At 29.7% G+C, this 23,272-nt stretch overlaps 1 protein-coding gene across 4 annotated transcripts in view; it reads left to right on the forward strand.

Annotated features, from left to right (window-relative positions):
* The window catches only part of LOC143085182 (putative methyltransferase NSUN7), a 46,237-nt gene extending 24,085 nt beyond the window's left edge, over positions 1-22,152 (forward strand). For 2 of the 4 annotated variants that reach the window (XM_076261410.1, XM_076261411.1), the window contains exons 5-12: positions 5,429-5,487; positions 8,341-8,624; positions 10,342-10,525; positions 10,954-11,164; positions 12,497-12,640; positions 13,313-13,414; positions 13,725-13,975; positions 16,802-19,644. In XM_076261410.1, coding sequence (XP_076117525.1) covers positions 5,429-5,487; positions 8,341-8,624; positions 10,342-10,525; positions 10,954-11,164; positions 12,497-12,640; positions 13,313-13,414; positions 13,725-13,975; positions 16,802-17,266 — 1,700 coding nt within the window. In that variant the 3' untranslated portion in view covers positions 17,267-19,644. Of the gene's footprint in view, positions 1-5,428; positions 5,488-8,340; positions 8,625-10,341; positions 10,526-10,953; positions 11,165-12,496; positions 12,641-13,312; positions 13,415-13,724; positions 13,976-16,801; positions 19,645-20,363 lie in introns of those variants that run through there. The other 2 variants (XM_076261412.1, XR_012981260.1) reach the window with 2 other exon arrangements.
* The last annotated feature ends 1,120 nt before the right edge of the window (positions 22,153-23,272 follow it).

The following is a 23,272-nucleotide window of genomic DNA, read 5'->3' on the forward strand; positions in this document are numbered from 1 at the left end:
AGCTAGACAATTAATCATTTTAATAACAGATCAGGTATGATATACCATTTAAATACAGTTTCTTCAGAATTAAAAAGTATATATACAATGTGTATATTATTTTAATGCATTGACTTATACTGACCCAAAGTTCAAATATGACATAACCTTTAGATGCAAGAGACATATTTTGTGATTAGATGCATCATTTTATATCTTCCTTTTATTAAATCATTTTAATGTGACAGGGATGTACAGTATTAATCAAACACCAACCAACCTTATCATCATACTTTTGAATCTTTATAATTCCTGAACATTTATTTGGGATAAATGCTCCACCAGTTATTTATGTTAAATGTCTCATAAACAACTCAAAGCATCTAATGCAGTTTTTTTCCAAATAAAAATAGCTTGTAAAATGTCTCTAAGTAAGTTTTGGATAAAAGACCTGAACATATATTCCTTTTAAATCAAATCCAATCAAAATCAAATCAAAGTTTTATTTATTGTCATTACATAGTAAACAAAGTAACACAAGCTCTAGTGAGCTTTTAAAATCTCCTATTCTTAATGTATATCTTTGTATGGTTCAATCGTCTTTTATATTATATAAATTTCTCATATCTCATTTTCAAACTTTTTCTAAGAGATTTCAAGGGATCTTAGAATAGTAATTATTTGAGGGTGGGGTGGGGGTGTTTTGGAAGGGTCCTTGTTCAGCATCAGGAGATATTTTCATAAAGCAAAAGATTTACATGAACCATTCTCTGTCTTACTTTTTTTTTGAAACAAGGAGATGTGGTTTGATTGTCAATAAAACAACTATCCTCCAGAGGTGTTTGCATTCATTTTTAAGTATAAATTTTTAACGAGAATTTCACTTTCAAGGAGTGGCCTGATACAATTGTACACATGAACATATATGTTATAATTAAAACTTTTTCATTTCCACTGAATCATACTAAAATATAAATGACTTTTACACAAGAGAGGTGTCACTGTTGAAGAGTTTGAAGTTTACAAGAATGAGCCTATTGTTTGTAATCATCGAGAAAAAAGATAGTTAACTTATACACTATTTTTCTCTGGTCGTCAAGTGTATAGCTCAGTGGTTAACTGTAAGTCTGTTATTCAATAGTATTGGTTTGAAACAAAAGTTAGCATTCAGTTCTCCAATACTTCTCATCAATATCTAAAGAATTCATTACTTCTGATCAGAAATCACCTAGAAGTTTTTCTTTCAGTTCCCAAACACTATACATCTCTGTTGATGTTAAACAGTCTCATGCATATTATTATCATTAGAATAGGCTTATGCATATCAGTTCAAGTCATGGTTGTAACTGACATTGAAGTTGGCAACATTTTGAATGTCATCAGTGGTTTAATGATTTTAGAATATTTTTTCCTTTGTAATATGTTTATTATGACCTTAGAATTATATGACTGTTATAACAAAAGATTGTTTATTGTTATGAGAGAGCACTGTCCTAAGTCAACCTTGCCAGGTCCTTGGTCAAATCAGCTATACATGTTTTGTTGCAAAAAAGTAAATAAATTTACATTCATTAAGTTGCTAATCCCTTGGAAGCTGTGAAGATCAGAAGATCAGAACTTTAACAACTACAATGTATGAATAAAAAGAAGTACATCGATTAGAACTCTAAAGAAATCTCTACTCTCTGACACCTAATGTGGAAAATTCCTGTCTCTTACTCTGATAAACTTTGTCATAAATAGAATAAAAATGTTAGCCCAAAGCATCTGATATTTCTGAGTCTTGCATTGGTGTTATTGAGAATTATTTGTCCTGTTATTATTCAAATGGATAAAAACATGTTGAAATATCATTGGAAAATCTGCAAGAGTGATGTCTCATTCAAGAGACTTCAAAAGAAGAAATGAGACAAAATTGCTTATTCCCTAGTAAATGTGGTAGTTATTCAACAACAAGATGAGAAATCTGACTTAAAAAAGTTAATCTTATAGGAAACTGGAGTCTTGTGTGAGCTGAACTCTTAGTGTTCTGACATGCGACAGGAAACATTGTCTCTGTTACCTGTGTAGACCAAACACCTGCCTAATCTAACCAAAAAATTAATTCCTGAAGGAGATTTGGGTTTCAATAGGCTTTACTGTAATGGAGACTGGCTCTTTCTAGAATAAATACCAAAACTGAGATTTGAATGAGAAATAAGATCAGAGCAAACAAAATTATACACTTGATTATGACAATTGGTTTTTCTACCATCATTACCAATATAACTTTGAAAGGTTCTTTATTTCATAGCGTTAATTCAGTAAATTCAACAACCTGTACCCTATTACTGAAAGGAGTAGGTCCGGTAAGGGCAGATTTTGGCCTCAATTTTCAAGTTCATCTGACGAAATATTTTAGACACTTTTTAAACACTTAAGTGTCTATTTCAATTGATTCAGTTAGTTTTTGTGAAAGATTTTAACTGATTAATTCAATAAAAACGCTCCGATTCAAGCTTAAATATGAAAAATCTATCAAATTTGCCAATAATCGTCACTTTTCAGATGGTTTTTGTCAAAAATGAAAGTGGCCGCATCCGTGTTCATCCTCAACCTTTATATATATTATGTATTATCATAAAATACAACTTACATTTCAATATTATGAATGAACACGAATGCGGCCACTTTCATTTAAGACAGAAACCGTCTAAAATTTTACTAAAATGCTAAAATTGTGAAGATTTCAGTAATTTATCATGACTTTATGATGCTAGTACCCGATCTATGTGCATTGTATTGTAAAAAACAGCCCATATTTATGTAGCAGAATCATTCTACTTTCCAATAAATAGCTTAACGATTACTTTATCACAGTTTTGTAAAACTGCTATATTTTGGGGCCAAAAAGGGGTCTTACTGAACCTACTCCTTTTATTGTTTTTAATGGGAAATCAGTTTTCTGCATGAAACAAAATTACTGATTTACTGTGAAAGTTACCTGATTTACATAGTCCAATTAAATTAATTGTAATAAGTGAAATGAAGAATTGTTTGTTTTCATGAGAGTATAAAAATGTTATGCTATTTTATTCATCTCAAAAGTGTACTTGTTTAGGAAGCCTGAACGATAGATGTCCCAATAGACAGTTTCTATAATATAATTGAAATTCCCTTTTTATGAAGTAAACAATAGATTCTATTTGGTCTACAGAAGATTTGTATCATCTTGTTTACATATTTTGATTTGTTTAAGTCAAATGAATGCACCGTTGATTGGGACAACACACAAAGGCAATTGTATTTCTGTCACTTTTCATTACTCATGCGTCTATGGTGAATTTAATCCATGAATTAAAGTCCCAGTTTAATCTCTTTTATTTGTTTTCATCTAGAATTTAAATTCTGTAATCATCATAGTATGATTTTAATAAAGTTAATGCAAGTGATCAGAGGCATGATAGACTTACTCTATAAATCTGAATTGAAAGTTGTCAGAGTCAATTTAAAAACAAACTGCAGGTGAAGATCAGATATATACATGTACATTGTACATGCGTCTACAATGCGTCATAGGGTTATCAATCTTCTGATGTGAGCTATGTGTTCTTTCATTAAAATTATTAGAATTATGCCATGATGATTACAGGCCATAGATTTTTTGATGAATATACATGTATATACATCATATTTTTCATACTTATAAGTTTTAACCCTTTTTATGTTAAAAAATATGCTTACTATTGGGCACTTGTTCTTTGTCTTTCCAATTTAATGAGATCAAATCTTAAATATTTTAATCTATAAATTCTAATAGTACAATGTGATAGAAATAAATTGAATTTATTCACACCTACTACAAGCTACTGGTATTGTAGGTCTGCTGTTAGAATTGCAAATTATTGCCAAATCTGTAATGCAGACAAAAAATTGTGAAGTTTTTTTGTTTGTTTTTAATTGCAATAGGTGCCGATATGCTTTTGTATCTACCATAGTGATAGCTGGTATAAGGGTGTGTTTGAATTTGTCATTGAATTTGATAGCTGGTATAAGTTTGAATTTGTCATTGATAGCTGGTACAAGGGTGTGTTTGAATTTGTCATTCTACCATAGTGATAGCTGGTTATAAGGATGTGTTTGAAGTTGTCATTGATTTGGATTTTCTATGAATCCAATCTACTTGTTGCTTGTCGTTACTAAGGCCCATTATTAAGGAGCCATCTTATTGAATCATTGAATTTTGACAAATTCATTTATCATTAACATTATCAATATTGTCTTCATCAATTAAACTTTGACAAAATGTTTTTTTAATGTTAGCTTTAAATACTTTTAATGCATTAGTTGAACAAAACGAATGACAACTTGCTTTATCTGTGGTGTATGTAATCATTTTTAAGCATTTTGCACTGTTAAATTACTACTTTTAAAAGTACATTGGCATAGAAAAGTTAACATTAAAATCTGAAGAGACCTGATGTTTTATTAGCACTTATGAAATATTAATGTAAAAATCATTTGGGTTTATAAATAACTGTTAATAAAATATTGTACCTAGTCACATTTACCTACTTAATCTAATATCTGTATTATATTCATTTAAATTTAATTGGACTTTTAAAAATTATTATTATTATTAAAGTATTTAGTTATTAATTTTGAAACAGGTTTGTTATAGATGGTCAATATTTACTTTGATTTTTATCCAACTTTAATAATACATTGTTTAAATTTTTCATTTGGAATATCTTTTATGAGAGGGTACTCAATTTCATGAGAAATGCCAACACTATTGAGAAAGATGTCATACAAATTGATTACAGTTTCAAACCCTGATTGTACTGACCTATACTATTTGACAGGATGCTATTCATCAGGGGTCCTGGATTGCTTATTTGTTGTTGATTTCATGTGTAAACATGTGACAGAAGAGTGAAGAATAGACTACTGTATGCTTGCCGATTATGCTTGTCATACAACAAATATTTATCACCAATAAAATTGAAAAGAAGAATGTTAGCCTTCACCTGCCATAAATATGCATAAAATATTGATAACAGTTACCTTTATAACTGCATTCTTGTAGATAAATACATGTTTTGAAAATATATACTGCTTAGATTATAATTTAAAAAATCAAAAACAAAAATGTATTATAGTTTTTATTGTCAGAAGAATAGATTGCTGAAGAAAAGAAAGATTGACATTTTTTTTGTTATAATTTTTCAGGTCAAGTTTTAACTTTGAGAGGTACTACAGTAAAATGTAAAACAAATGTTCTGTAAGCAAGTGAAAAAAGGCTTGATATTAAAGTTATGCTTATAATAGAACGGTTAAACAAGTTAAATGAAACTATTGAAAGGGAAAATAAGTTTGATACCAGCTTTGAACCTATCTTAATTAATATTCTACCTCATAACTGGTAAAATACCTTCAATTGTATATATATATTTTTTTTAATTTTCAGTTCAAGGCTTGTTTGAAGATGTATTAGATGACTGTGCGTTCTTTGTAACATATCCTGAGGTAGCTATACTTATATTTACGGGATAGTAAAAGTTGAAAAAAATAGTATGTGGGCCTCTGCCAGTGTTCCTTCATAGACAATGTTCCTCAATCAAACAAAACTAAACGTTAAAATTTAGAAAGGAAATGGGGAATGTGTCAAAGCGACAACAACCCAACCATAGAGCAGTTACTCTTTATGGAAAAGATTAGAAAGACTGAGGCCCAACTCCGGGTGCAGGATTTTCTTGCTGCTTTGAAGACCTGTTGGTGGCCTTCCGGCTGTTGTCTGCTCATTTGTGGGATTGTAACGTTTGTTTGACATATTCCCCTATTTCCATTCTCAATTTTATGTCATAAATGAACTCAATGTTTCTATAAAAATGTCTTTATTGTGAATTTCAGATCAGATGAATATTATTTTCACATGAAAGTTTTATGACTATCAAAGTGAATTTCCTAATAAGTTCACTTGAAAGTAGTATGAAAAGAGACATTATTTTTCTCCCAAAATCAAGTGAATTCTTCAATCTTTACAAAATGGTTGTTTGACTTTTTTTTATAGAATGTACAGAAAAATAGAATATATGGTTTTGTCAGTGACTTGCAGAAATGTCACATTTGAAGTCACTATGATGTTGCAAAGCAAGGAAATTCCCTGGTATTTTGATGCTATGAAGTTTACATATTAAATGTGAAACTTTGACCTTTTATGAAGTATGAAATCAAATGTAAACAGACTCCTTGTGAAATTTAAATAAAGCTAAAAACAAATGACTTTGATAGTTCAAGTTGTTTTGCAAAGAAAAACATAAAACAAGAATTTTTCAAAGAGATAATTAAAATCAATGAATATTTGATTTTATAAGATTTAAAGCCTCAGAAAAGGGAATCACAGAAAAGATCTAAATCTTATATACTTTCTTTAATCCTTTAAATCTCAGATCAACAGAAAAATTTCACATCAAAGTGCAAAATTTACTTATGTCTTCAACAGGTAAAACTTGACAAACAAGCAAGCCAAAAGTCAATTCTGTGTAGCACTAATATGTTTTCTTTTCTCAGTCTTGAGTCAATAAAAAGTGAAAAATTACCAATTATTGTAACCCAGATGTCAGGTTTCTTTGGAAAATTATATAGAAAGTGGAAAATGGCAACTTTGTATATATTTAATTAAAAGTTTTACTGATGTGTCAATTTTGTGACAGTTTTTCACTTGAACTTTCCCTCCTTGACAACAAGTTAGAAATTAGTTGTTTAGAAAACAAAGCCAGTGCTTCTTTTCCTTTGTATATTTTGGTAGAAAATTTAATTTGGTGAAACGACATACTTTTGGTAGCTTTAAGCTGTGAAGTAGATTTAAATTCTTTGACATTATTTGTTTAAAATAAGTGTAATGATATTGACTGTCTCCTTAACATTGCAGCTCAGATACACCGGAATGACATTTTTATTAAATATCTACTTTAAGATGACTTTAATGTGTTTCTGGTTGAAATTTGTTTCTGGTGGTTTTTTTAAGGACAGACTGATGAAAAAATACTCTAACATAGAGCGGTTTTCGTAAATAGAAATGTGATTTTGATATGATTGTATAAAGAGTCTAACCGTGCGGATGTATTAATGTTATTTATTATAACAGCATGAGGACACCTGGTGGGAACAAGGCAGAAAAAGGGGAAAAATGATGAACATTTGTCAAGAATTAAGTTTAGAAACGAGAAAATCAAATCCTGAAATGACTTAAAATTCATATCATAGTGACATTTGCATAAAATTGCATTTTTGGCTGCCACAATTGAAGGAAGCCAATGTGTGTGACTGAATAGTTTATATCAATAATAAATGAGAATAAATGCATTTTATAGATTTTCAATTAAAGGGAAATTATTATAACAGATTATTCGCTTTTATAGCCCTCCCAGATTGACTTTTTACGATTGTAATGATTTCAATAATCTCTTCTATACCCAATTAATAATGCATCAACAATATAAAAATGAGTCTTTAATACCATAAGCATCACGTTAAATAGTTTTTATATTGCTCGAGATGTCACTTAAAGTAGGTATAAGTGTCGTCCAGGTACATACTTGTACAGGATAGAAAATCTGTCCCTTTATCATAGGTAAATATCTGATGACTGAATCATTTGTTTGTACTTTCAACCTCTGTCCAATCTTTGAATTCTTCAGTATTTTTATGCTCCCTGCCATCACAAATGGGTCACTCACATGCAGCATTAAGTGTCACCCTTTTATGTTCATATGTACATCCCAAAATTGGTTTCTGTTCTCTAACTTTAGTTGCCTCTACCAATTGTTATGATAGTTTTACTTACATAATGCTTATTACCACAAAACTATGATCAAGTTTGAATTTGAGAGGCGCACATGTACCATTCTTGATTTATGCTCATTTTAAACATTATATGCAAGCAGGGGCATCATCTGTGTGTCCCATGGATACATACTCTACATATATTTTTAAAAGATATTTCTTGCAACTCAATAAAATTTGTCAATGTAGTAATGTAGTTTATATCAAGACTAACCACACACTCTCTCCTACTCTGCTAACATAATATAAGCACTGATTTTGTTACCAATGGCAGATTTCTATTGGAAATATTCTTTTCCTTTCTTTTGGTAATTTTGATAGGAACATCTCATTCCAGAGTATTGTGGGAACTTACTTTAAAGGGTACACACATACAGCTGTTCAACATGACCACATGGTCCATAGAATTTAACCGGCAAATAATTATTTCCATTATTATCCAAGACAACCGAGAGCAGTATGTAGTTTAGACAGAATTTTATCATAACTTGAAGATTGAAGATTTAACTAAAAATGTAATATTATATTTTACAGCATATGGAAGATCTTGGTTTAGTAATGGTTATATTATGTGATTACCAAACTAGAAAATTTCAACGCAGAACTCCATTCACAAATGAAATTCTAAATTCTGCTGCAACAGATGTTGAAGATGCTATTTCTGATTGTAAAACCAAATTAAATGCTGCCCTTGCACGTCACAGAATAAAAGCATCAGCCCCATCAATAGAATACCTGTTACCAGAAACTGTAAGAAGTAAAGAAGCAATAGGCTCAAAGCAGCCAGTGTATACATGGGTCAACCAAATAAAAACAAGGTAGGTGCAGCCCAAAGTGGATACTTAGAAAATTAAGAATTATTTATAACTATAAAAAAAGAAGATGTGGTATGATTGCCAATGACACACTCCACAAGAGACGAAAATGACAAAGAAATTAACAACTATAGGTCACCGTACGGCCACCAAAAATGAGCAAAGCCCATGCTGCAGTCAGCAAAAATAACAATGTAACACAATTCAAACGAGAATTTTTATTTCAATTCTTTATTTAGAGACTTATTATTAAGGTTTTTATTACCTTGTAACCTCTTCAGTCACCAAATATTTTCTCTGAAAAGAGATTGATAGTAAAAACTAGGATTATACATCTTGAATGATATGCTGCAGTCCCATCTTCCTGCAGAACTATAAATGATGATTTTTTTATGGCAATTATTATCTTCATAATATAACCTTTTTTGCACTGATACCATGCTAAGCAAACATCAATCAGTTACTCACATTTACAACAATGTTTTTTGCAACATTTCAAACAAATTTCCAATAGTGTTATGGAGATATATAGAAAAAGAAGGAAGCCATCTGCATCAGTCATTACTGGAATATAAAAAGGATCAAACATGGTTATTATACCATTACATCCTGCAGTTTCTTGTTTCTAAGACTGTATTTAACTTTATTGTAGAAAAACATGACAGTTTGCAATGTTTGCAGTATGAATTAAAGCAGAATCATTAATAATGTTTTTGCGCTATTTGTCTGAAGATCAAACATTGCCGTAACCACAGTTTATATTTAGTTTGCTAATCTAAGATCACGTTTCTTCTAGTACCACGTCACACACAATTGATTTTTACAGTTTAATTGATATTGATATTTAACTATTGTCTTTGAAATAGCCGATAATTAATACCATTTGTGTAATTTAATTGGTGAGGTAATGTTGAGTTTCTGAGAGTTTATTGCCAACCTTTTCCTGTTATCCCACTGTCTTCAAACATAGTTAATTCATATTTGATCATAAAATGGCTATAAGTCACGACCTTATCGATCAGTTTCCAGGTAGTTTACATCTTTAAGATTTAATTAAGAGTTGAATATCAAGAGACCATCTTGTATTTTACATGTTCAGAACAAAGGTGCCATAAACTACCTGGTTATCTGTTATATTGATGAGTATAGGAATCTCCTGTGACGAACTTTGCCATTTTAAGGCTCATTTGATTCTTGGATGTTAGAGCAAAGATAGGGTCAAAATTGAAAAGATAAGATGGGAAATTGATTTTATAGGCAATAAAATGATACAAAATTGCTTCATGCTGAAATGCATATTGTTTGTAATGTCAGCATTTCTATAAAAGACTCAGTGCAGAAGATTAAATAGTACAAAGTGTTTATTGTTTATTTCCTGAAAATAGTCAACTTGTTAGCAGATCTACTTTGTTGACATTTTTGTCCAGGAAACAATTTTGATGTAACAAGTTAAGATAAGCTTAGAGTACTTCTAGTATTACTACCATTAGTATAATGTGGCCACTAAACATAATTCTTTCAGCTCTCTACCTATTGTTTTGTGAGATTATGCATTTTAACAGTTTATTTCTAGAAGCACAATGAGGATCAATGAAACCCTTTTATAAATCTTTGATGTTTGAAGCATAAATCCTGCTTCAAAAAATAATGCACAAATTACAGTTTTGATAACGACTGTAGACGCTGATTACATTCTATTATAAATAATTTTTGTTTGCAGCATATCCGATGTAATAGAGCAGTTTAAAGAGGAAGGTTTTACATTGGTTAACAGTGAAGAGAAGTTAGTAGACAAACAGTTTGCTGTGGACCCGTTGTGTAGTGATGTACTAATGTTTCCTGGAGAGTATAGAGAAGATCTTGTAGATCATGATCTTTATCTAGGAGGCAAAATTGTTATACAGGTATTATTTATTTCTTGTATGAGGCTAATCTATATTTCTAACATTGTTTACCAAAATGAAAAAAAAAAATGTCATGTCATTTTCATTGTTGAGGAATTATTAGCTAATCACAATGTATTGGTGAAAGTGGACCTCCCAGTTGAGACAACTATCCACCAAAGTTCAAATAAAATGGCTGTAAGCAATTATAGGCAACCGTACTGCCTTCAACAATCCAAATCTTCTTTCAATCATATTCAAATCATGTATAGAACCAACATAACTAGCATTTAGCATTCAGCTGATGCCAAGCCTGCATATTATTTGTGTTCTGATTCAATTGTTTGATTTTGTTGCAGATTGTCTCCTCAAAGGATTAGTGTGTAAATATGGATCTATGTTGATTGCAATATATTGATTAACTTTGTGTACAATTGTGTTTTTTGTAGGATAAATCAAGTTGTATAGCCCCACATTCTATTAAACATTTACTTGGAGATGACAGTGATATCATACATGTCAATGTAGGAGCTGGTCTCACCACAGCACATATAGCCAGTCTCATCAACAACAGCAATAATCATGCATGGGCATTCGGTGCAAAATCTACGTCTGAATCAAAAGCAATACAAGCTCAATTTGAGAAATGTGGAATTAAAGGTAAAAAGCATGTAAGCAGGTTGTTGTCTCTTTGACACATTTTTCGGTTTCTCCTTCTCTATATTCAATGAAAAGATCCATGGTCTTTTTTTTTTATCCAAATCTTTATCACAAAATGAATTTACTTATGTTCACAACACAGAATTGAGCAATGAAATAAATAAATATTCAGACTTATAAAAGGGCCACAGTTTATCAAACTAATAGACTTTACTTATAAACTTTATTATTACAATTATCTTCAAAAGTGATCCAGTTTAATTCCATATATGATGTACATTGGATGAAGGTATTACATCAAGATTAGATTCAAATTTCATATTAGAACAAATCCAAACCAAAGTTCAAGAGCTTTATGTAAATTTTTATATGAAACTGATATTTGTTCTTGGACAAATTCCAAGGTCAAACTTATATAACTGCTCATCTAATCAAGGTTTTAAAGTCTATTCAAGCTTTTTGAGTGCTAAATGATGGCATAAATTTTTAAATGATTATATATAATAGATAATAAATTCAAATTAACTTCCTAGTAAAAGAATAGTTATGTAAGTTTTCAGAATGAAATACTGCCGGTCTCATCCAAGATAACATGTCTAGTAGGAGTATAAATAATATTGAAGAGTTTAGTATTTATTAAATAAACATTTTTACATATTTTAAGGTTAAATGTTATCATGGTACATGAAAATACTTCACTTTGGTTCTAAAACCCTATTTATTAGGCTTATGTCCAGTTTTGTGGCACACTTGTAAATTTTAGAAGTGTTGTCAATTACTTTGTAAATATTGAACAATTACTGACAAGTATTTATAGGTTTAAAAGGAAATAAAGAAAATTAAACAATAAACTTTAACAGTAAAAATCTGAAATGGCTTTGTCACTGTCAATATTTTTCTTCCGTCAGATAACATTGAAGTCAAGTTTTATTTGAACACCCTTTTTATAAATTATGTTAATTAGTATATTAAAAAAAATATATCATTTAATAGAGCAGACTTGCAGAATCCAAATTTCTTTTTTCAAATGTAAATGGCCAGTAATGCGTTTTATGCTTCTTTTTTTCCTCAAACTATTAGATCAATGAATGTGCACAAGTTATAAGAACTAAATGATTCAAGAATTCAAGTCTTTTCTTTCCATGTGCTAAAATGTGGACAGATAAAATAGTATTTGAGTTTCTCAATGATTTAGGTTGAATCTTCCAAAAAAATAAGGACAGACTCTCTTTTAGAGTAGGGGTGATTGTTAAAGTACTTTGATTTTATTTTGCCAGTCTTCAGCATCAATTTAACAAGTGTTGTATGACCTGTTATTTTCTATTAATAAAGGAATCAAAGTGCCAACAGATTCCTTTCTAGATATAGATTATGATGATTCCAAGTACAAGAATGTCAGAGTTATACTGGTAACAGCAGACTGTAGCAGGTCGGCTGTCACTAACCCTGTAGATTTCATTGTCAATGAAGGAGAAGGTGAGTTCTTTTGATATACAAAGTACTAGACGACTTGCCGATTGTAACATCAGGTTTGGCATCGCTTATCACTTTTATTTTATAGCAAAAGAAAGATTCTTGTGAGATTTTGAAAAAGTAGCTTTATTTGTTACTTGTATTGACTTACAAAAATGTCTGTAGGCCTGAAAAGAATTTGGCCTCTTTTCACCTCAAAAGTATTAGTCCTTTGTTCTTAAACACAAGAAAACTTATGACATTGCAGGAACAATGGTCTACATATGATCTTTATGAAACAGCACCTTAGGTGCATTAATTTTCTTTGTTATTGACTTTTTCATATTAAATGAATATAGTGCGTTTAAAGACAGGTTGGCTATGACATGTACCAACTGGCTTGACTAGCTTGACAACATTTGTTGCTTTAAAAGATACCACCAACAAACATTTTACAATGTTTTATCAAATGTTTTGAAATAAATTTTCCGTGTTTTTGAACTTTATAAATAAAAAAATCAATAAATCTTCGAGTCAGCTGTTGATAAATGTTTCATGTCGTTGAGTGTTAATGCATTAACTGTAAACTACATGCATTCTACATTTATGTGAAGTCAAAATATATGCACTTTGCTTTTGTTCATACATGCAAATTCCAAATTAGTAATTAACAAAAATTCATACTATTTGTTGTAGATATGAAAATATTAAAAGACATGGCAACAGGAGATGTTAATATGTCCAGAATAACAGAACTTAGTACTGCACACATGAATATAATGAAACATGCAATGAAATGTAAGTACAGGTTACTAAGTTCTTTTTATATATGGTTTTATAACTGAGTACATGTGTAGTCTTGTTTCATCTAGTGAATAGCTATTCCACATGGTAAAATATTTAAACTTTCAAATCAGTTAAAATTTACCTTTTTTGGGGGGGGAGAAAGCTAATAGAACCAAAGTGATATCTTGGTACAGATAATTTAATAAAGCTGTTATTTCACATTACATGTGGGATGGTACAAAGTTTTAAATTTTATCAGTAAACAACTATGCTGGGGTTTTTTTTAACAACAATACAATCTATAACTCCCTTCACTCTTTAGTTTCCAAGGTGCAAGCAGTTGTATACATGACCAGATCTATACATGAGACAGAAAATGAAAATGTTGTGGTCAAGTCAGTGGAGTATACAAATATGGTACAACAAAGGAAATTCCCTTGGCGAGTTGTCCCCCCTGTGTTACCTTTCTCTGGAGAGGAGATAGAAAAGAAAATAGGGATCATTGGCAAATACATCAAATTCCATCCAACAGAGAAATCCAGTGGTTGTTTTGTTGCCGTAGTTACTAGAGAGGTATGTTTAATATCAGTTCAGTTATATCTCAAGAGTTCTTGAATATTTCCCCCCTGGTGGTCATTGAAGAAAATGTGCTGATCCTTACTTCAAGTATTATTTTTATTTCAAAACTATGTGGTTCTTTGCAAAATTTTGGTGAACCAAACCTTAGGACCACCACTCTCCAAGAACTTTGTTATCTCTAAGTTTCAAATATCCTTTGGTCCACTTAGTAAACAAATAGATGCTAAAGTTTTAGACAATATCAATAATATTGCTTGATCTGTTTTACACCTCAAATATTTTCCTTAATTACAGAAAGTCCTATGCAGTTGAAAAAGTTTGAAGGCCTAGCATCCACTAGATATGCTCATCAAAATAATAAATAAAAAACCACAAAAAACCTTTAGTTCTTTAAACTTTTCCAACTTGTCAGGGTTCACTGTACTCAGAGTAAATTTCTAAGTGCCATGTTTGTCCATTTATTATGATGAAACTTTAGTAAGAATCAGTGTATGGTGGGAAACTCTGTTGATGTCTGACACATTTTGTTTAACGTTTATTCAAGAGATTTTTTTCAATAAAATGGAAATGTTTTGTTGACAGTTTCCATGGTGATGAGGAAGACTTTTATGACAGAGTTGTTCACAATGTTTAAAAGCAACTGATTATCAGCATACAAACATTATTTTTTTATTTATCTTATAGAAATATTGGTCAATGTTGTAAATCTGTCTTACTGTCTAGACTCATTGATCCGAAAATTTATACTAAGACGATGAAAATAGCAACATTTCTTGAATAAAAACAACAGGAAACTTTTCTAAAATATTCATGCTTTCAGAATGTTTTATTCACATAAAAGAGTATAATGGCACGTAAGGGAAGTGTCCCATTTATTAATCAATAAGTATTACATTGCTTTATTATTTAAAAAATTTAAAACACTTAAAATGTAAGGTAATGTTGTTTGAAAAATTATGAAATAAATTAATGGCAGTTAAATGTATTTAAACAAATGGCTATTTTATATTTTAAGTACAGATATATTAAAAAAATCAATTTTCCTCTTAAAAATTAAACTGTTTTAAAACAAAAATCTTTTGTAAGAATGTAAATTATGAGGGTAAAAAATAGTTGGTTTCTCACACTTGGTCTGTTTAAGATCGAAGTTTGTTTAAATGTTGAGGCTAAGGGTTTAATTTGTAATGAAAGTAATAATTAATTAAAGATATAGTTTTACCAATACTTGTGTAGTGAATTATATTATACAACATAAGTGCAGCAATGTCATGGTTTTCCTGTGAAAGTGTGGCTTAGGGGCCAGCTTAGGACAACCTCCAGTGTGGGTTTTTCTTGCTGTGTTGAAGAATCATTGATTGCCTTGGGCTATTATCTGATCTTTGGTTGAGTTGTTGTCTCTTTGACATATTTCCCATTTCCATTCTCAATTTTAGTATCACACATCTGGTGCTAATACAAATAACACAACACAATTAGATAATAAAATTGAGAATGGAAATGGGAAATATGTCAGAGACAACAACTCGACCAAAGATCAGAAAACAAAATCTTTCCTTGTAGTGAGGTACTGAACCTTCATGCAGATGGATTAAAAAAATGGTACAAATTGGTTCTGTATTGCACAATGTCATATTAGTTTACTAAACACTATTGGACTGCCTGAAGTGATTTCTTTTTCTTTTTTTTTCTGTTTTATGATAAATTTGTGTTCTCAATTTATTGAATATTCTTCCATGAAGTTTCGATATCTTCATGCATCTGACCAAGTAAATAGTTTAAATATTTTAATAAAACTTTAATTAGCTGTATTCCATGCATGGTGAATTTGATATTGATCCTTAGATGAAGTGAAGTCAAACCCCATTTTGTGATGCATATAAAAATGGGTGTGTACAATTCAACATTTATAATAACATTTGACAGCTTGACTTTATAAATGAAAGAAGATGTCAAGTGGACAATACAAAGTTTAAGTTAAAGATAAAATTACAAAACAAAGTCCTAAACACCTAACATGCAAATATCTATTTTCATGGTCCATTTGATATTTTAAGTGATACCCCTTAAAATACATATAATACATGTACAACAATAATCTGATAATAATTTGTATAAAATATATTTTAATAAAACTAGCATTTGTTTGTTTAATATCTATATTATTAACATTCATATTTATATTTGTTATACTATAAAAGAGTAGGCTAATATAAAAATTATCAGGTGAAATATTTCAGTTTGCTTAGGTTGAACTATTGGTTACATGTGTAAACATTTAATTTTTGACTACATGAAAGTTAAACTTTGAATCTGATTTTATAAAGGTCAATAACATGGTGAATCAGTCTTTTATAATATAAAGAATATAAAATGGTCAGAAGTGTTCTCTGTTATCAAAATTGGCATTCATGTGTCATTTTTTGACGTCATCATGTTTTTTTACAACGTTTGACAAATGAGTAATATTGTGCTTTCCCTGCATATTACTGTACATATATATTTTACTCTGATTTGCAAATGCCAACAGCATATTTCCCATGTTAAAATAACCTTTGAATTTGTTAAATGTCCAACAAAAGCTGTGCAAATGGATAAGTACTTACTATTTTATTCTTTTTCATGTTCAATAAAAATTAATGCTATAAGTATCAGTATTGTAAAATTGTAGTTTTTTTTCAATAAGGAACCTCTTATATGTAAATACATTTCATTTTGAAGAATTTGATATTATTTATCTTTGTTGTTTTTGTTACAGGTTTAAAAACTTCTTATAAATTTTGATATCAAGTTTAAGTATGATTAATAATTGTATATTCACAGCCAGAAGATGCTAAAGAAGCAGCCAGAGATGTTTTAGCAAGAGCCCAAGCCAGAGGTCTACTACCGACCAAGAAATCTAAAGAAAAACTTGTTAATTCAGAAATAACAAATGGTGAAGTAGATCATATCCCCAATGGACATGATGCTGAGGCTGAACCAAAACTGCTTCCTAAACGGGGTAAAAAAGGGTCAAGAAAGCTTCCTGTGCACCATGCTTCTTCTACGCCGCACCCTAAAGCTTATGTCAAACCACAGGGTGTGAGTCCTGTGGCTAGTTATATAAATGCTGCCATGAAATGGCGACGCCATTCAGCTAGCACAAAATCTACCGTCTCTGGAATGTCCGTAGGATCTCGTCTTTATCAGTCTCAAACTAAAGTGTTCACCGATAAAAAACTCAAAGATCAAACCAGGCATGTTTCAGAACATATAAAAGTTATCAAGCACCCGGCACCATTTAGATGAACTGTTCATTGTAATGTTTCACATCATTCGTTAATATGAAGCAATATTTAATTTAATTTCACCTAGTCCTTGTATGGTCACATGGTTCATGATCACATGGTTCTATTTTTAGATTTTGTGGTGCTAACAATATGTTTGATTGGTTATGTTATGAAGTATAGCATGTAAAATGAATGTATGATATTGAAAATACTGTAAACCAACTTATTTTTGTAAGCAATTGAAATTGGCAATCTTTGTGGAAAAATAATGCTCTATAAATGGCTGTGAATAAGTAAATTGCATGTTCACTATATAACTTTATTTAGAAAAATAAATTGCTACAAAGTCAACGGGATAGAGGGCTTAATGCCAAATAATGTGTCCCCGAAAGTTATTTGGTTTACAATATATTTTATGTGAGTGAGAATGAAGCTTTGTTGACTTGTATAAATGTGCCATGTTTGTGTTGTATAATGAAATACTACTGCAATTGAACATTTTCATTAAAGTAAGCTATTCAAGAAAATATTCTAAAAAGCGGTGTTTGTGCCATTGCTCCTGTTAAAAGAAAGTTCAAAGCAACAATTCCATTTCTTTATAACATCTGATTTACGTATGTTTACCATCAATATAATTTATCCCTGGTTAACCTTAACTGGATCAATAGCAAGATTGCTAAAATATTCAGAAGAGGAATACAAAACATTTGCTTTCAATCTTGAAATGATTCTTCTTCTTATGTTATAGGACATTTTCTTTCAATGTCTGCCGTTTTAATTACTTTCTTGAATATCTTATATATCTATGTACACATATTTAATTAACTTTTTTAAAAAGTTCAGCAATATTTATGTTTTCATTCATTCACTTGACCTTTTGCATGAATTCTATTGCAATCTTTTCAGCCTTTTGTTAATGGTAATTTATATATAATTTATTTCATGTTAAACATAATCTAATATCCATGTTTTGGTGTTATATTTTATGGTGTGAATTACATCTTCACTTTCAACCTTTTGTGATCTGTTTGTATGGAAGATAATTGTTCAATATTTTCTTATCTATCAAATTAATATTTGACAACAAAAACTTGTGTGGTATTAAACTTTACTTGGCCTTTCCGTTTTATATAAGTTGAATATTAATTTGTTTACATTCCCCTAACCTGGTCTACTTTTCAATAATGGAAAAAAGCAATAATGTAGATTTAGATGTGTTCTGTCATCATTTTACGTCAGTAAATACCATTATCTTCATTCTAAACAGATGACAATAGTTTTGTTTTATTCATTATAATGTCCAAATAAAATAAATATTTATGATAATTTGTATTATTAACATAAATTGAATTGATATAAAGTTCCTATATTGGCTTACTGTGATTTACTTACTGCTGAGAAATATTTGGGAAATTATTTTTTTATGCCTCTTAATGAATAATGAATGGACAAAAGTAAGATCTTACAACAATGTGGATAATTTTATAACCATGTCATATCATATTTAACTATTGGTTGATAGATGTAGGTAAGATGTATTTACTTGCATTGTTCAAAGAAAATTAATTTTGTTTTCTTGTTATATTTGTTGTTTTTTATCTGGAAAAAGATGTTTGATTATTAACTATTGTTGATTAAGATCTGTTTTACATTTAAGAAAGAGAAAAGCTACAAAGAGGTAAGAAAAACTGAAATGTAATTTCTGACTTTTCACTTTTTGACTGAAGTATTCACTCCATTTCTTGCATGAAACCACCAACAAGTTTGATTTTATTCTCACTGGTTTAAAAGTTTTTCAGAAAGATAGATAATGAGCCTAACATTGTCATTTGTCAAAATACAAAATAACCAGTTACCTTGGTTAGATGTTTCAATGTAAAAATAAGTTGCAATACTTTGAAACTTTGTGCACTCGTTATAAAATGTCATCACTAGTTAACATAAAAGATATATTTACAAATAATATTTTTGTACTAAGACTTCTATTTTTGTAGTGATGCCAAGCAGAAAATGGTTTAGGGATATTATAAATATGTAAAGGTTATATCAATTTAACTTGTATATATAATTTAAATATTTACCAAATTGATTTATCAAAAATATTTTACATTATGTAGGTGCTTATATCTTATTTGATTCTGTCTTTTCATAAAAGTTTTTGTTAATATATGGAAATGGACCTGTTCTCCGTAAATCAAGATTTTAACATTTATTACATCAAATTACACATAATACAAATGTATTTTTCAATTATTAATCTTCTTACATCAAGACATACTCTAGCTTTTCTGACGCATATATAAAAAAGATGACGGCATGCATTAAAAGCAGTATGTATGTTTGCTTAATCGAACATATCAATGTGCTTACGGCTCAGTAATAAATGTACTTCTTATACCTGGACTTTTTTTTCTTACGGAATGCATGCATGACATATTTTGCTAAATGTTTCGATTTTATAACGGCCATTAATTCATTTCACCTGACTGCATGACATCTTTTTTCCACTTTAGGATTTTAATAAGATAACATTTGTGTCACTGTGGCTTGAACATTTGGCAAAATGACTTCATTGTGTATTTTTATAAAGATATTAAATTTTAAAGTACATTGAACAGTGATGTCATTTGGAATTGAACAAAACCCAGTTTTGAAAAACATTGAATATTTAATTACAAAACTTTCATTTATTTTGAATTGGATGGATTTTCAGTAATACTGGTTTCAGTCATACCTCTTGAAACTAAAACAACTTTTTATGATAATTATTGATGAATTTAATGCTTTTGGTTGGTTCTCAAATTGATAAAATATTTGAGGGAGTCTTTGTTGAAATGAAATTGAGTTGATTTTAATTTTCAATTTGGGAAAAAATCAGTGCTAGCTCATTGAAATAACATATTGAAAATAGTATAATAAAAATCCTTGAAAAGATGACTATTGTCTAAGAGAAATATGTTTAATCATCTCGGATTCGAAGTATAGGAGACGACTTTGTTAATCTTTAACACATAATGAGAAAGAACAAATACAAAATCTGTGTGAAGCTTGATGATTTAAATGAAAAATCAGTTTCCTTATGTGAGGTTGTTTAATTAAGAATTGATTTTTGACAGAACCAAAAGGAAGGATACGCCATGAGCAGATTCTCAATCACCTGGTACATTGTAAGAAATGTACATGTATTATGCATCGACCTCCACCAAGTCTCGACGGCAGTCAAAAGTCTACAAATAGCACTCGAAAGGCTTTCACATCATAGATAATACACATAATGCTTACAAAGACATGATGTGAGTCTGGAAGATTGTAAAAGCAATTCTGTTATTGAATTATTTATTGAATTTGTTTTGATTTTGGATGTTGGTAGAACATGATGATATCCCTATAACTAGGAGTCGTCTTTAAAAAAACCTTTTTATTTACAAATGTAACAGTGGGTATTTTAAAGTAATGGGAAAATAAAGTTGATTTTATATCAACTCATAAAAAGATATGTTAAAAAGTAAACCAAGAATTCTTTTGACTTTTAGATGGAATTTTGATTTGATTTCAAGTGTCTTGCAACCTTTAGGATTTTCACTATTTTCAAATAAATTGGCTATTCCAAAAATGTATGAAGGGTTGGATCCCATATAAATAGTTTAGTATGGGTAAAATATGGTTTGAAGTTAATACAATTCTGATACAAGTGAAAATAAGAATTAGGGGGGTAGGTTATAAAATAAAGGTTGTCAAACCCTGCATACATGTTTCCCATAAGAACCCTCAGGTTGTCATGGGTGGAATATTTTTTATCCAAATTATTCAATATTTGAGAGTATGGTTTGAAAAAGTGAATTGGGATGATTCTAGACTAATGAAGAACAGTCCAATACATTGTTGTTATTTATATAGTCTTTATTTTTTTCGAACAACTGGTTGTATGTAATTACAGAAAACTGAATTCAAAGTACAAAAGAAAATTGTTTAAAACCATTAAGCTATCAGTATTGATAACAATTAAGTTAATACATTTTTAATATTGTTCTTATATTCTGTGTATTAAACAAAAGGTTGGACTGTGATATTTATATATGTGATAGTATTACAGCTTTGTAAATTCATACATAGTGCTTTATTGTGTCTGATTACTTATGTGCATAACAACATTTCATGCATTTATATTTGTCATATCAATACATGTACTTCCATTGCAATGTTACATTTAATCATTCATAAATTGTATAATATGTACCATTTTGCATTTAACATGTTTTATACATGACTATATATACATTACATATGATTTAACTTTCTTAAAATAATCTAATTAAAGAAAATGGAAAGTAAACTAATCTGAAGAAAAGAAAAGTCTTGTAATATATTCTTGGAAGTATAATTGCTTTTTGTTTTGTGTTTTTCTGATACAGGTTTCAATAGAGCAGGCAATGCATTTGAGGGTGTCAAAACTATACACCCTTAAGTTCGGAGGTTATCATTATTTGATGTGTTTTTCAATGAAGAATTTGAAAGAGAATTGAGCACAATAAAAACAGAATGTTGATAAATTAGTGGGCATTATTTTTATTTTCTTTTTAAATTCATGACAAACTGCTTTAAAAGTGAAACCCTCCGTTGGGAGGATTTTTTCATTTATATTTATGAGATGTGACTGTTTTGCACTCAGAAAACCTTGACTGCAGGCAGTATTTTTTTTAGGCCTCACAGCCATTTTGCCTGGTATCAAATTTGTAAGCTTTTTATGATGAATGAATTGTTAAGTTTATTATTATTATTTTATATGAACATATCCGTCCATTTTACAAACATGTACAATAAATAATTGTATCCATCCAATTTTAAATCAGTGCTCTATATTTATTTGTTAATAGAAGTTCAATGTTAATAAAATTATAAACAAAACATTGTATATTGTATTTTTTATCAAGAACCACATATTGTGTGAGCCAATGTTAAAGGCTGTACTGCGACCTAAAATGGTTTACTTTTACAAATTGTGACTTGGATGGAGAGTTGTCTCATTGGCACTCATATCACATCTTCTTATATCCACATATGTTCTCCTGAAAAAAAACAGTGAAGCTGGAAATTAGTTGAACCTTTGCTGAACTACACCTTTTCATTAATGTCATACTTTGTACTTAAGAAAACATCTGAAGTAGTAGTAATTTTTGTGCAATTTAGATATCGCAAAATAAGCTTAAAATAAAAACCTACACATACTCAAAGTTGGTAAACACATATTTGCAACAGTTCCCCTCAAAATGTAATTCATTTAGATAAAAGAAACATTGTAACGTGAAAAATGTGAGTTTTTTTTATTTGTTATTTGAAAAAATAGCATGTCTATACATTACATAATTCAAAATGTCTGCTACACTTATATGTACCTACAATCAGGAAGATACAGGATTTTACACTTGTTGCTATCCAACCTGTTATATGGAGTGAATTATGTTCTGAATTAAAATTTCAGAGGAAAAAAAATAAACTAAAAACGAACCTCAAATGTCTATATCTTAAAGTCACAATACCACATAAAAAGTAAAATAACAAAAACACCTAAGTCTTGAGGAAAATTCAAATTAAAAAGTGTCTAATTACTCTAATCAAATGGGAAAATCAAAATCTCAAACACATCATACGAATGGATAACACTGTCATATTCCCAAATTGGTGCAAGCATTTCCTAATGAAGAAAATGGTGGATTAAACCTGGTGTATAGCTAGCTAGACCTCTCATATGTACCACAGTTGTAATAAATTCCATTATACATGTACTACTATAGCAGGAAATATTGAATTGACATTATACAAACATGGTCAGTTCTAACTCAACCAATGAACCATTCAATCTATTACATACATTAAACACGTTTACTTTTTCTAAACAACTAAATGTGGTAAAATTTACATTCCGGTGTTCATATTAACTTTAAAGAAATATATATATTTGAAGAGTTATGTTTAGAAGGGCGTATGACATTTGCGCCGATTTTTAAAATTGTCATTCTTTCATTTG

Source organism: Mytilus galloprovincialis, chromosome 8, assembly GCF_965363235.1.
Source record: "Mytilus galloprovincialis chromosome 8, xbMytGall1.hap1.1, whole genome shotgun sequence".
In the NCBI taxonomy this organism is placed as follows: domain Eukaryota; kingdom Metazoa; phylum Mollusca; class Bivalvia; order Mytilida; family Mytilidae; genus Mytilus; species Mytilus galloprovincialis.